The sequence below is a fragment of the Prinia subflava genome, chromosome 1 (assembly GCF_021018805.1).
Source record: "Prinia subflava isolate CZ2003 ecotype Zambia chromosome 1, Cam_Psub_1.2, whole genome shotgun sequence".
NCBI classification, from domain to species: Eukaryota; Metazoa; Chordata; class Aves; order Passeriformes; family Cisticolidae; genus Prinia; species Prinia subflava.
The window spans coordinates 129,072,160-129,087,606 of NC_086247.1; the positions used below are offsets into that span (position 1 = coordinate 129,072,160).

Here is a 15,447-nt window from a genome sequence, read left to right on the forward strand (position 1 = left end):
TGACTTTCAGGCTCACATCTAAATATCCTGACTTAAGAATACACACAGGATGTAGCATTTGTATTCTGACAATTGTTATGCTATTTTCTCTACGTAATTTTTCTCTTCTTAGCGGTATCATTAAAATAATCCAAGATTGTTTTCTGTTGTTTATAAATGGACTGCTATTATCTATTCATTTATGACAAGGTGACAGTATTTACTTATCTAGTTTGCAGATGAGCATGACATAGTTTGGTTTTTGTGTTTATTTGAAAAAGTGGGGTTGGAAGAAGGCTCCAAGTCTGCTTTGATCTAACTGGTATTTTCTAGGTCAGGCAGATGCAGCCAGAAGAGAAAGGTTGTGCTGTCTCACGAAACAGCTGAGCGCACACAATGGGCATACATATGTGGGGCAAGTAGAAAAGGAAGAGAATCCAGCAAGTGGGAAGTTTTTACAGGAAGCTGGGACTGGGGATATATCTGCTGCTGGGTCTCACAGGTGATGGAAGAAACTTCCACAGGGCACAGGGGAAACTACAGTTTGTTCAAACACTGGAAGCAGTGAACTCGTTGGACTGAAAACATAGAAAGATATAGTCTTCACATATTTATAGTGGGCAAGTACATATATGTTTATGAATCCTTACAATTTCTCTACCGTGAAGATGCATTCAGGAATACTTATCATTCCTCTACCAACTCTCTCTAGGACAACTAGTAGCAATTAAAGAGTTAACTGCTTTTGGTTTATAATGTAGTAGATGTCTCCGAGCTCCTTTGCCTTTTTAGCATCTTTACAAAACTCAGTTTAAGGGAAAGTGCTGAAATATCTACCTCAAAGCTATGACTAACTTGATACATCATTATTAACTTGTAAACTTGCCCCGGAGCTGTTCTTGTAAGCAACCTTTTAGTTAAACGCACGTGGCAAGCTCCCTGCCTCCACTACCAATCCCAGCCTATCCTCAAATCCCCGCAGAAGCCCGGGACGAGCCAGAGCGGGCACTGGCAGCCTGGCCATTGCCCCGGAGGCAGCCACAGACCCACCCCAAATCGTGCACTGCCGAGCGTGCCCGGGCAGGCTGTCCCGGGCAGAGTGCGAACCGCCCGTGAGGCTGAGCCTGCCACACTTGTGGTCATCTCGGGAACAGCCTGCACTGCAGCGGGGCTGCTTGTGTGTCACGTTCATGCTGACTTAGAAAATAGCACAGCATAGTCAAAATTTGGTTGAAGGCACAGCTCGTTCTTGGGACACCCCAGAATGATGGCTGGGGATGCTGCAACTGGATGGAACATCCCTCCAACAGCAGCTTGTCTTGCGGGGAAGAAAACAGCGCTGGGCAGGACAGCAGGGTTTGATGTGAAGCTGTTGGCATCCTCCTGCTGCTCGCCCCGGTGTCCCCCAGACACGCCGGGAGCACTCCCCGGGGTCAGCAGCGCGAGTTCCCAGTGGTGACACGGCCACAGTCCCCAGCGGGCGGAGAGGCTACAGGGCGCCCAAGGGCTCGGAGTCCCGGTGCGCCCGCCGGGCCCCCAGCCGGAACCGCGGAGGAACCGGGAGGGCAACGGGGCCCTTCACAGGGATGAGGCGGTGCTGGCCCGCAACGCCGGCGCTCCGCCGGTGCCCCAGGCCGCATGTCCGGCCGCCTCGCCCCGCGCCCGGCGCAGAGCCCGCGGGGCCGGTCCGGACCGTGCCGGGCGATCACGGGGCCGCGGCGGGGCCGGGCGGGGGCGGCGCCCCGTGCTCGCCTGTGAGAGCGAGCGGTGACGGCCGGCGCTGGCGGGCTGGTGCGCAGGCGGGGAAGCTGCGTGCCGCGGTCGGAAGGGAGGGGAGCGGAGGAAGGGAAGGGACGGGAAGGGGTGGCCGCGCCGGGCACAGCATGGCTGCCAAGGTAAGGCACCGCCGGCGGCGGGCAGGCGGGCGGCCGCGGGGAAGGGGCCGCGGCGGGGCGGCTGCCGGGTTTGACCTCGGGCCTGTCCTTGACGAACCCCGACGGTGGCGCCTCCTCCTCCTCCTCGCGGCTCGGCGGGCGCTCGCCGCCGGCCCCGGGGGAGCGGGAGGTGGGCAGCGGGCGGCCCCCCGGCCGGTGGGGCCGGGTGCCAGCGCGGCGGGGACCCGCGGCTGCCGCGCCGGGAGCAGCGGGCCTGCGCTCCCCTGCGATGCATCGTCGGCGTGAATGACACTGCACCGCGCCTCCCGCGGCCGCTGCCGCCGAGCCGGTGCCTGTCGGCGCCGGTGCCTGTCGGTGCCGGTGCCGCTGTCGGTGCCTGTGTGCCTGTGTGCCGGTGCCGCTCTCCCCGGCGAGGCCCCGCACTGCCCCTCCGGGCACCCGTGCCCTGGCCCTGCCGCGGCTCTGCCAAGCGCATTTGGGCCCAGTGGTGCCTCAGTGAGAGCCCCGCCGTGCACCTTCTTATACAACGTACAGACGCATAAAGATACACACATGTTGTACATGCGGACACACACACGTGTTTGGACGAGAGGATGCAGCGGCATCCCGGGACGGCGGCTGGCAGGTCCCGGGACGGCGGCTGGCAGGTCCCGGAATGGGCACAGATGTTGGCCCTGTCCTGCCTGCAGGCCTTAGCACGATAGTCCCTTTTTGCTTTTTCTCCCCGTTTCTCCATGTACCTTTGTTTACCTTCTGTTTCCACATCTGGTTATCCTTTCCAACCAGTGCTCTCCTGTCAGGTGGATACCTGCTATTTGGGCTTTTTCACTGATCAGAAAGATAAACAAATTGAATTATTTTATTTAATTGCCTAATAATATACTCCCATCCCAGAAAAAAAAAAAGCTATTAGCTGGCTCAAGGCCATATCTAAAGGGAGATAAAATTAGAGGTAGTGTTGATGTTTCAAAACTTACTACTTTCATTAAATTTCATATTTGAATACTGACACTTCAAAAAAAATTACTCCATGTCTTTCTTTTATTGAAGTCAGTGATGAAACTTACATTGAGGAAACATCAGGAATCAAAGTTTCCCCAAAAAACTCAAAGCAGCACATGGCTCAGTGTGGCCGGAGTTGTGTGCTCCTTTATTTCAGATAGTGTATGACAGAGCTGCTTTGGTCAGCACCTTTCTCAGTGAGAACTTAGGTTATCTGAAGTGCATGCTGTTTTAGTGGATTGAGCAATATTTGATTCTTCGTTGCTAGTGTATATGAAACAGTCATCCCCAAATCTTGTGTTCGCCATTTGTGAATCTCAGCTGACCTGTCTAGCCTTTTTAAAAATTTTTGTTTGCCCACTGGTCCATACACATGTCAGTTACATCTTACCAAACTATTGGTATTTAAAGACTTAAAAGTCTTCTATTCTCTGGCTTTTTGAACCTTTTACTTATTTTCTCCAAGCAGTGGTTTGTAATCTACAATCCACTTGAACCTATGCTAGTCACATACATTTAAAAACACTGTATTGTGTAGTTAGTGTTTATCTAATTGGGTAGACACGTGTGCTCCATGCTACACATTTGTGTGATGTCAGTTTTCTTTAAGCTAGATTTCTTACAGTTCAGATCCCCAAAATCTACACAAGCGTATGTTGGAAAGACTCAGCGTTTTAAGAGACACTTAATTGAATATTGTATATGTCAGGTTACATCAGGCTTGGCAGAGAGATACCCAATAGAAAGAATAATGGCTTAATTGTCATGTCATAAACATTCTTAGTGTATTGCAAGGCAGAGATACAGCTCTTTGTACCCCAGGGTGTGCAGTCCTCACATAGCTTTCAAGGAGGACTTCTGGTTTGTAAGCCTAAACACACTCTGAGAGACTTATGTTTAAAACAACAAACAAACAAACTAGAACTGGGAGCAGCTAGAACGGATTAATTACATGACCTTGTGAGACTTCAAGGGGGTTTTTGTCTTCTTCAGTTGAAACAGTTAAACACAGGTGAATTCCCATTTATATTGAGGTCGGTAGCAAAATGTAAGTAGCATTTTGTACTTTGAGATTAATATCTGAGCTTAGATTCTGCAAGCACACATATGAATAACTTTGCCTGCGCTTCTGGGCAAGAGCTTCTGGGCCTGAAGTTATTCACATGTGCTTGCAGGCACGGGCCTTGATTTGTGTTCTAACTTCCTCACTGATGCATCTCAGTAATGTTTGCCTTTTTCACCTCAGCCAAACAATGGACTGGTGAGTTAAATGCCTTTTCTAAAATTTCTTTAGTACCTTTTCCTTGTTGGTATCCTGCATGACCGCTTCCTTTAATTTTTTAATTATACCCTTTTAGGCATAGGAGTCTTTGGGATTGAATGTAATTGGTCTTTGCTTGCAAGATTTCAAATGTTGACATTTTAAGCAGACTCTAGGAATTCAGTCTCTCAAAAGGAAAATCCAGATGGGATGCTGTTAAGGCTGCATAGTTAAGCACTCAGGTATCAAGAAATGGGCACTACAGCCCTATTTAATTTCCTTTGTTGTATATAGCTCAATGTTTGCAGCTTATACAACATTTTAAACAATGTATGTTACACATTAATGTCATTTCTTAAACTTTGAAAACATTTTCTGAAACTGTTTTGGGAAAACTGCACTGTAAATTATATTCACACAAATTTCCAGTAAAAACCAGAGGTGAGATTTTCGATTAGATTTTTGCCCCATTGGTAACTAAATTACCATCCTAGGTACTGGCTTCTTTTTCTGCATTGTGCAAAAAAAGAGGCTGTGTGGAACATCTTTTATGGTAATGCAGGTACAAAACACTAATGTTTTACTTAGTGTGTCCAGCTTATTTCTTCATTTTGAGTGTTTAACGATGCAATCACAATGTTGTTTTTCTGCCCTTTAGCCAGATAGTTCTAAAGAGAATTTACCCAGTCTAGCTAATGCCCCTTGCTGTTCACCTGGTGTGTATTTTACAGCAAAATTAAATGTTTGTGTTGAGTGAATGTCAGTTACCCTTGATCCCTATTCTGCTATGAGTTCTGGGCATAGCTGTTGTCTCATGCATGTGCAAACTGTGACTTGCTGTCATTTTAAAGTTCTAATGCTTGGTAAAATATAAACATAGTTTCAATGGGAGGTTCTAAGGTATGTCTCAGTGAGACTTCTTTCTGTTGATTTTGCCTTTGCTACTGTGCTACTTTGTTCAACTTAAGGTCAGAAATTGATACTTATAATGGGAGCTAGTATATATAATATTTTTAAACTTTATATTTCATAACCACTAAGCTACATTCAAAACAGTTAAAAATTGCGTTAATGAAAATTCCAAACTCAAATAATTTTGGTAGATAAATCAAATCCTAGAAAACTGTAAAAAACAGTGGCTTAGCATGGAAGCACTTGAAGACCATTAAACTTTATCTCTGCTATGGATAGTATGTGAATAAGCCTCAGTAATTGTATGAACTGCATAGTAATAATACAGGAGTTGATTTTTAAATACTGTGGAATATTTCTAATGTAATGTATCTAATGTAAATGGTTTTTTTGTGTGCCGTGTGTGAACTTTTCTCTGTTAGGCATGTACTGGTTGCCCGTACTACCCAGAATGTATAAGTTATTTTAAAATTACTGTTTTATGAACGAAGTGAACACAAACATCACATGCTAAAAAAGCTAGTTGTAAAATGACTGTTCAAGTGAAGGTGTGAACCTTACAGCAGTACCGATGGGACTGCTTGCATGCTTAATTTTAAGTGCTTGTGTAAGTCTTTCGAAGAACAAATGCCGACTGTCAGAACCACATCAATAATGTAACAAAAAGAGATTTGTTGCTGACTCCAGTGATTATATTTGGGATAGTTTTAATGCAAGGTAAAAAAATTGTTATGCAATTTTCATGTATTTAACTTTTTTTTTTTAAATTCTCTTTTTTCTTGTGTTTTTCTGAAACTGTTTATTATGGAAGCTGTATCAGTGGAATTAAATGTTGTTTCTGGTTGCTGCCAAATCTACCTTTAAAATCCTAAACCTTGTCACATCAAAAATTGTTAGTCCCCAGGCACAGACTCCTTGTATGTCTTGATGTTACTATAGTGAGACATCTCACACTGAATACCCCAGTCCTATAAGATACATCACCTCAGCTATATTAACTGGAGTTCTGTGAGGGATTGATACCTCTGGCCCTGCCTCTACAAACCTTTTTGTCTGCAGAAGCGATCCAATGCCTGCCCTGGATGATGAGAATTGGTGAGGTTTGGGTAAGCAGTGGTTGAAATGCAGGCACAGTGGCAATGCAATTCTAAATAAATCTGATTGCAAACAACACCAAAGCTATTAGATGCTGACACAACCATACCACTTTGATTATTTTGCTGCCATGCACACCCAGTGTGTCCCTTTGTGCATCATACAGCTCCATTTTGCCTCTTTGCTCAGCTCCTTCTCCTGTGCTTGTCTCTCCTGTGCTAGCAGTAGTGTGGAGTGTGCCTGGGAACAGATTAAATTCACTTTTCTTGCCCTCAGTCGTGCCATTCTTCCCTTCCTCCAGCAAAACGGAAGAGAAGAATTGCATTGCATTGGACATGGATTTGTTGAGCCCTCAGAAAAGAAGAGGTGAGGGATTCTATGTCCATGAAAGGAGTGGAGTCCATTGTGGACAGGCTCCAGCCACTCAGATCAGTTTTGGAGAGGAAAGTGGTTGGTGAGTAAGGAGAGAGCAATCTGTTTCCCTGAAGCACCACTGAGTTTATGTACTATAGATTTAATTGTGTTAAGCCACTTAATTGTACAGTGGCAATTTTTTGGATGTGATAGCACTATGTAACAACTATGTGGAAAGTCCTGTTGCTAGACTGTACAGGTCCAGCAGTGCTTGCTCATGAGTAATTATATTTTGATCTGTGCAGAAATATGTCAATTCTTAAATACTGTATGTATCATAAGTCTCTTCTTTCCACCTTCCCCTCAGAAAAACCCCAAGTATTTATGCTGCTTATGACTTATTACTGCATCTTGATTTCTTAAGAGACCAGAATTTGCCTGATAGAGGGACATTGAATTTGTAATGAGTGCTGATAACTTCAGATAACCTTTTCTAAGTACAAAGTAGCATGACTGATGACTGCAGCCCAAACAGCAGAGAAACCAAGTCATTTACTCCACTGTCCTGCCTGCCATAATTTATGTGTTTAATTTCATTTAGTTTCTTTTACTGCATAAATCCTTGCTTATGATGTGTACCCTCAGGAGAACTGTTTGAGTTCTAGTCTCACAAGACACATAGCATGCTACAGGGCCCACTGGCAAGAATAATCCCAGGAAAGAGACTCATGGAGCAGCTCTGCTGTGGAAAAATTCCATACAGCATTCTTTCACAGTGGACATTGAGTTACCCTGAAAAGAAGCTTTATTACAGTGAGATTTTTTACAGAAGTTATTGTGTTACCCTGAAAAGAAGCTTTGTTACAGTGAGATCTTCATTGAGTTTACCTGTGTCTTTGTACTACTGTTTCCTCTCTGACCCCACCTTTTCTTATCAGAGCAAGGTAGGGGCAAGAGGAGGTGGTAGAAGAGGTTGCTTTATGTCTTCAATATGTTGGGTATTGATGGCATCGCATATCGCAACTGCCTGTGGTTTTGGCAAGTTTTTGAAACTTGCTCCTTTCCATTATGGTATCCCTGTAAGAGAAATTGCAGGGTGACTTTGCTTCGTGTATAGCCTAGGAGAAGGCTACTGGACCCAGCAGTTATGTGTATACCTTGTCTTTTGTGATGCTTGCTGAAAAGTATTTAAAGTTATCTGGATTTATCACATTGGGAAATAATTTGCTCTTTCTATGCAGCTTTGTGTCCCAGGAGGTTAGAGCAGCTCTTCCAAGTGTGCCTCAAACCACATGTTAAGGGCACTCCTCCTGGAGTGTAATGTAGACAAGCTTACAGCCCTGAGTGATAACAATGTGTCTTCTGACCAGCTTGTTTAGGCCAATATCTATTTTATTTGTCTATGTTGTCCAAGGAATATGAGAAGGAGGTATGTGATATCTATTTCCTGGAAGATGGCATGAATGTCCTGCTGAATTTTAGCTTCATTTTTGCTTTTGATCTATGCAATTGCCTTTGCTTTGGCTGTAGAATGGCTTTGCCATACTGGATAGAGCCTGTGTGTTTGTATGGTGCCAAACCTAAAGTTGCATAAGCCTCCTAGGCACTACCTGACTCTGCTGACTTGACTTGAATCGTGCTGTTTCGCTTTAGCTACAACTTAATCTTCAGGAACAGAGCAACTGATGTTTTATGGTGTTAGATAACTATGGCTAGTAAAATGTAAGGTTGCATATTTTCCAGTGCATTCTCTTTCTGGAAAGTATCTGTATCTCAGTCATTTGCAGAGAGACAAAAAGGTCCTTATAAAAATACTCTGTATTCAATTGCTTTGGAATAAAGCAATTTCAGCTGAAGCTGTGTTAAAACACTTAAAGGAACACTGTAAATGCGTTTTTCATAAGTTTTTAAAATAATGTCATGCTATTTACAAGATCTTAGAAACAGGCAATTGCAATTATATTCTTTACCAAAAATGTTACTTGACCTGAACAAAATCCAGTGTGTTAAAGGATGAAATTGCTCACAAGGAATGGGTTGTTGGCATTTTTCTTTTCCTCTAAAGAGGAAAAAAAGAAACATTTGAGAGAGAGAGTGGCAAAGTAACTGCATGTACACCCAACTATGTGCATTTAGAGAAGAAACAGAAGAAATACAGCTTGTTGCAGGACTAATCACATTCCTCTTGTTGGATACATGTGAGATCCCTAAACATCAGCTGCTAGATTCATATATTTATGATGTCTGGCAGGCTTAGGCAGCCTGCAGGAAGTGTTTTTATGCTGACCAATATGACCACTCTTCGAGTCTCATTGGAGATCTGCCTTACACTCTGGCCATGTGAAAACCAATTCAGAAAGAGATGATTTTTTTTGGTGTTTTTTAGATTGACATCTCCATGCCTAACTTTTCTACCCACTTGACTTTGGAATTAAGAAACATACCAGAGGTGTCAGGAATTGGTACCAAAACAGCCAGTGTGCTGACTAGGGAGCATCTAAGGCAACTAGTGGGAACTGGAAGAATAGGGATGAAGAGAAGGATAGTCCCTGGAGGATTTTTAAACAGCAAGGTTTGCAGCTCTGTTTCAGGCAGAGCCATTGCACTGTTTTGTTACAGTGCAACACAAGGACTGGGGGCAAGAGGTGTGGGCCAGAATTTGGTTCAGTTTCTAGCAATTAGGGTACCCAGCTGGGAGGGAAGAAGATTTGAATTCTATGTTGCCAGCAATGTTGTTGCATTTTGCATGAACTGTGCCTCCAGCTGCCACAGTTTGGGAGGGCTGCTGCCTGGTGCTCACTGCCGGTGTGCATTAGATGTGTTGCATGTGTGGCTGCTGGGTGCCTGGTCAGCGTGTCTGAAGTGTCTATACATGCTCAAATCAAGACTGTGGCAGTTCTGGATGTGCACCTTGGTGAAACTTCTGGAACCCTAAAACCTTAAATTGCATGTGACTTTCTGCTTGTAGAAATGGAATGGTTTTCGCATCATGCTGTGACTAGAGGTAGTGGAACGTGCTAATGGATCAGACCCTCAAAGGTGGAGTGTGGTACTGACAATTGGTCTGAATTTAGGCTTCAGGCTCTGCCCGTGTCTGTGTAAAAGGCAGGTGAGCAACTTTCTAATCCCAGCCTGGGAAAATCTTAAGGAGGAATTCAAACAGACCTTGGGAAGTGAGAAACCATCCGCAGATGGTGTTTTTCCAACACGTTTACTGGCAAAAGATGTTTATAATAAGGTGTAGACTCTAATAACCAACATGTTCTTTGTACTGAACTACTCTATAAAAGTAGAATTTAGAAGAATAAAGTTTGCTCTCATTTTCACCATCATATTGAGAGTCATGTTGTTATCCCTCTGCTGTCCAAAAATCATAACAACAACAGAGCAAAGTGGAGTTGGCAAATACACAAATACACGTTTTATTTGTAGAGAGTGCACTGAGATGGGCAGACTTGTGCCCACAACCATATCTTTTAAAAATACTTCTAAAATCTGAGTATCATCACTACCTCCATAGTTTTAGGATCTTACTGATTCTTTTTTGAAAGCCAAGGCTAGGCTAGACCTGATCTCTGAGACTGGTTCTTTGCCTTCCTGATAGCGGTCTGATTGTTTCTCTGCTCTGATGCCAGGGCTGAACTTGTTGTAGCTGTTCTGTAGGTTGGGTTGATGTGGACAGGTACCTGTTTGTTTCCTGAACTGCCAGGTCACTGCAGTTTTTAAAAGCTGGTAGTAGTTGTGAAGTTGTGATTTCACTAAAAATGATTCAGTGGCAGTACTAGGGTAGTGTAATGTAAAGGGGTGAATTGGAGTGGATAACTGACTGGGCAAAAAGTGACACTTTTTTTTTTTCTTTTTTAGTATATATAAATCTGTTTTGTTTGCATCAGATCAGTTCCCTAATACGATTCACAGCAAAGCAGTTTAAAGAGTTTTGTGGATGGCACTGAGCACAGAAATACCTTAAGCTGGAAACCTGCCACGGGTTGTTTAGTGTGACCATTATAGGACTATTTACTGCTGTGCATTTACAGATACTTTTGCATTTCCACTGCTCAGCAGAGAAATGAGAAGGCAGGGTTTTTTACTTTTGGTAAGTGGTTTGTCTGTTGTCAGCCATGGTTCGTGCTGGGATAGCCATACAGGTTGTAGGGATTTTTCCCTAAAGGTAGGAGGCATGGTGCAAAAACGTAGCCATGTGGATGTAACTGTAATATTGCATGGGCAAAATTGTGAGATTGTCATGGAACTAATTGGTTAAATTACCCACTAGTTATTTACATGCCAGTGGGCAAAAATTTAAATTGAAAGAAGAAAAGTAAAGAATGGAACTGAAACATCAAGAAAGCTTTGTCGTAATTTTTCTTTTAAACATTTCTACTCAACTCTTTAAAGTATTTTGTCCCACTTTCTCTTTATAGCCTAATACCTGGACTGATGGGAATGTTTTTAAAAGGAGTTTTCTGAGTAAGCTGAAGTAAAAAATCAGACTTCCTTTGCAAATGGTTTCTCCTGTTGTGTTGCTCTTGTTTTTTTAAAAGATGTGTCTCTGGCTTATTTATGTATTCAAGAGTGACCTGACTGTGTAGGAGTAGATGCCACTTGCTTTAAACAAGTTTGTTGTTGATTTTGCCTTGGCTGGCCTAGCTGGTCCCTACGTGTTTTCCTTACAGTGCTGATCAGCCTTAGCTCAACACTACACACAGAAGATGATTGCAGCCTTAGTCTGTAGGAATGAGGCAGCTGGTGAAATTCTAACTCTGAGAAACGAAATCTTAACTCTCCAGAAATTTTGGAAATTAAAGGAGGATGACTTTGGTGACAGATTCTGAAGATGAAGGAACCTTGAGTGCCATGCAATAATCTGTGTTTTATTTTCCTTTGATTGGTAGTTTTTGAATGATTGATATACATGTGAATTGTTAAGCACTCTATCATTTTATGAATTATCCAGATTAAAATGTATAAAAGTAAAAATGAAAAACAAAGCTACAGAGAGGTTTCATGCATTTGTGGTATAGGCTACTGTTGCCTTTATGACCTCCACATGCCCTTGGTTTTGCTCCCTACCAGCCAGTCCACTCTAGCATCAATCATATTGGTTTAACCCTACAGCAGAAGACCCAATCTCAAAGGTTCTGGACCAGAGCTGGAGGGAGAGTGCTCTGGGAACAAACACCTGAGACCTTTTTTGGGGGTTGTCTTTGTGTGGTGGTTTTGGTTTTGGGTGGGTTTTTTTTTGGGGGGGGGGGGGTTTCCCGTTCTTTTTTTCTTTTTCTGGTATGTTTTTTTGTTTGTTTTGGTTGGTTTTGGTTTTTTAACCCAGATGTCGTATTTGGGAAACTTAGGCAATCTAAGTTTATTGTAATAAATAGTACTACCACAACTTGTAATTGTTTTTAGTTACTCTAAAATATGTTCCCATTCTTAAGTGACAAATTTTCTTTACACATCTCAGTAGTCTTTTCACATTTTTGGCATTCATACTGTTAATATTTAGGTGGCTGTGATTGCAATGAATAGAACAGGTAACCTCTCCTGAGGCTGCTGATTCTTGCTCCACAAACTGTCCTTAAGACAAGTGAACACCTCCCAGCCCTGGTAGTGCTCTTTGTGTTATTACTCGTTCTCTTTGATGAAAACCAGGTGCAAATAACGGAAAAAGATGTTAACAGGGCGTACAACTGGGTTAATTAAATTTGATGTAATGTGGAGAGAAACACAGTCATATATTAATTCAGACCTGTAAGATTACCTTATTGTGAAGTGCAGTGCTTTGCAGAAAGCTAATAAAGAATGTTCTCCAGCACCTCTTTTGGTTATCTGGGACAGGATTGTCTGGCAGCAAAACAGACTGATCAGGGAGGCAAATAGTTAATGATACGTTGTAATTTGAAGAAGAATCCTTTAGAAACTGAGCATTTTATAGGTCATTAAATGCTTTCTGACCAGCATATATTATCTGACAGAAGCTGCCAGAACACAGAATTATATTCACCTGCTAAGGTCTAAGTTTTGGTGAGCTGGCAATCATAGTCCTAGAGTTGTAGTTATCTGTGGAACTATTGTTAGATTATATTGAGATTAGCCACAAATTATATAGCTGGAACTTGATTGTGTCTCCTTTTCAAAACAGAAATATCAAAGAATAGTTTTACTTTAAGGGTATTAGCATTACACTGAAAGGGTGCAGTCTTTTGAATTATTTTCCAGTCTTCAGGTCCCACTGTGAATCAATCCCACGTGAAGATAATGTATCCTGTAACTCTTAATGTCTAGTTTTTGTAAAAAAAATTCCATCAGTTGAAAAATTCCAAGGCTTTTAAAGGTTATTTTTGCAATTATGGGGACCTATCAGAAGCGTAATACATTTGCTTTTTACAACTATGATTGTTAAGGCCTTGATGATTAGGGTAATTGAAGAATTGCAAAGAGTAAACTTAATTTGAAAGCTAGAATACAGAAGAAGACGTTGTGTAGCTAGATGACCATAGTTATTAGCCAGTCTTATAAATACGTAGAAGCAGACTTTGTTTTCCCTCCTCCTTCAGAAAAGGAGACTGAGGGGAGACCTCATCACAGTCTGCAGCTTCCTCCTGAGGGGAAGAGGAGGGGCAGACACTGATTGCTTTACTCTGTTGAGCAGTGACAGGACCCAACAGAAGGACCTGAAGTTGTGTCAGGGGTGGTTTAGGTTGGGTATTAGAAAAATGTCCTTCACCCAGAAGGTGGCTGGACACTGGAACAGGCTCCCCAAGGAAGTGTCACAGCACAAACCTGAGAGAGTTCAAGAAGTGTTTGGACAATGCCCTCAGGCACTTGGTGTGACTTTTGGGGATGGTCCTGTGCAGGAGCAGGGGTTGGACTTGATGATCCTTGTGGGTCCCGTTCAACTCAGCGTATTCTGTGATTCAGATGTTTTTGTGTAATTAGTATTCTGAAATATCAAAACCATAACTGTTGAGCAAATCCAAAAGATGCCATTCCTGAGCAGTTGTGGAGCTGCACAGAGAGGGAACTGTGGGAATCGAAGTCTGAGTATTTCCTATATAGTTGAACAAATTTCTTAGATTGAAAACTTTAAGAAAAAAATGAGAACAGATATTTGATATATTTGAATTTCATGTGTTGTTTCTCCAACAGAGTTTAGTCTTTCTCTGTTTGTGACACTGTGATCTCGTTGGTACTTCCTTCGTAATTGAAATTGATTTACTGGAATTCAGATTGCTATGTACAATACCATTGACCAGAGATTTTTCCAGCTCCATGCACTGTTTTGTATTTACCTTTTCACATTTTTCAGTTTCTGTAGATGAATACCACCTGATCTTTATTCACTGAGGATTTAAAAATGTTTGTTCCTGGAGCCAAGCTTCATTTCTATCTGAGAAGATAAGTTTAAACTTAATAGGAAATGGAAGGTTCAAAGAAGGTTCTCTGGCAGGTTGGAGTCTCTTTTTAGAGCTGGCTTTGCAAGGAGATGAGGAGAAAAAGTTAACTAGCACTTGCTGTGCTTTGTTTTTCATTCTGACATTGTGTACAGGGAAAAATGCCTGTAGATTTCAGAATATGGAAGGGCACACATTTTTCTACCTTGTTCCTGATGATGTTGGCCCACTGCTTAAAAATGTGCTTAGTCAATAGGGGAGGATGCTTTCACAAGGATGATCCTCAAACAAATGCCAATCATCCAGCTAGTAGGAGGAAGAAATTCTAATCGTCTTTATATTCTGGTTGCTGTTTCTTGTCCCAACTTCCTTGCACTCTCTCAGCCAATAGAATCATCATTTTTGGGGGGTTTTGGGTTTTTGCCTCAGCCAATGGATATTTAATTCTGGGAAGTTATCAAAAGTGCCCACTTCATCAAATAAAGTAAATTAGAGTAGTTTTGAAGGAATAAATTAGAGCAAATTATTCAGTGTTGGAGTAGCTTGAGCGTCAACTGACTACATCTTTCTTCAGAGGTTGATGGGTGTTAATCAAAATGCAGGTAAGAGCTCCAAAACATGAGAGGCCGTCAACAGGATCATGACACAAAGATTCTATGTCTGTGCATGCAACTCTCGTTTAAAGATCTGTGTTCAAATGTGTAGACACATGGTTTCCTATACTGAGAAATAAAACCTCAAATAAACCTGTCTAAATGCCTCTTAGTAGTGTGTGTTTATGGTGTAGTGCTTTTTTGTTGTTGTTGTTGTTTTTCTCTTCCCCAGTTCTTTTACATGAGGTGCCCTCTACATCTGCTTAGTCAAGTCTGGGGTCTGATGTGTGCTCTTAGTGTGGGAGAGAGACTGGGATGTTGCCTCGTATCAGTAGCAGGGCAGGAGTCTCCCTACTTAAAAGACTTAATTGAAGGATATGTTCTGCAATAGCAGAATTATCATCTGTCCTTTGTTATGTGACTTTCCTGTCATATCCATCCATTGCATGACCTGATATGTAGGTCTTATTTAGGATAGAAGAGGTCTGAAAATTAGTATTACTGAATTACAAACAGCAGATTTCATTACTGTTGTCATTTTTCTGTGCCTTGGAAATACAACCTATTTCCAGTCTTCCCTGGATCCTTGGCTGCTAAAACCTCTTGGTCACGTATTTTATTGTTATTATTTATCATGTTTGACAACTACTATTTGGTGAGGCATCACTGATTTAACAGATCTTTGACAGAAGAAACCTTTAAGTGAGGCAGTGAGTATGAAAAGCCATTAGAAAAACATGGTATGTAAAAATACTGCATCTGCTTGATTCCTTCTCTCAGCCCATTGTGCAGTCTGAATCTGACTAGAGAAATCTTCACGTGTTTAGGAGAAGAAATTTTTGAATAATTTCACATTTCCATTAAAATAGTTTTTGTCACTGACATCAAGTCAGCCTTCCTCCTTCCTGTCACTTCACCTGTCTAAGACTGCTTGCCATTGTGTGTCAGTCTAACTGGAAACTACT

General features: G+C 42.3%; 1 protein-coding gene across 2 annotated transcripts in view; it reads left to right on the forward strand.

Annotated features, from left to right (window-relative positions):
* The first annotated feature begins 1,550 nt into the window (after positions 1-1,550).
* The window catches only part of SLC25A13 (solute carrier family 25 member 13), a 103,004-nt gene continuing 89,107 nt past the window's right edge, over positions 1,551-15,447 (forward strand). The window contains exons 1-2 of one of the 2 annotated variants that reach the window (XM_063411909.1): positions 1,857-1,874; positions 4,052-4,137. Coding sequence is in view for 1 of the 2 variants with exons in the window: in XM_063411900.1 (XP_063267970.1) it covers positions 1,566-1,874 (309 nt within the window). In the remaining variant the exon portion in view is untranslated. Of the gene's footprint in view, positions 1,875-4,051; positions 4,138-15,447 lie in introns of both variants that reach the window. The other variant, XM_063411900.1, reaches the window with a different exon arrangement.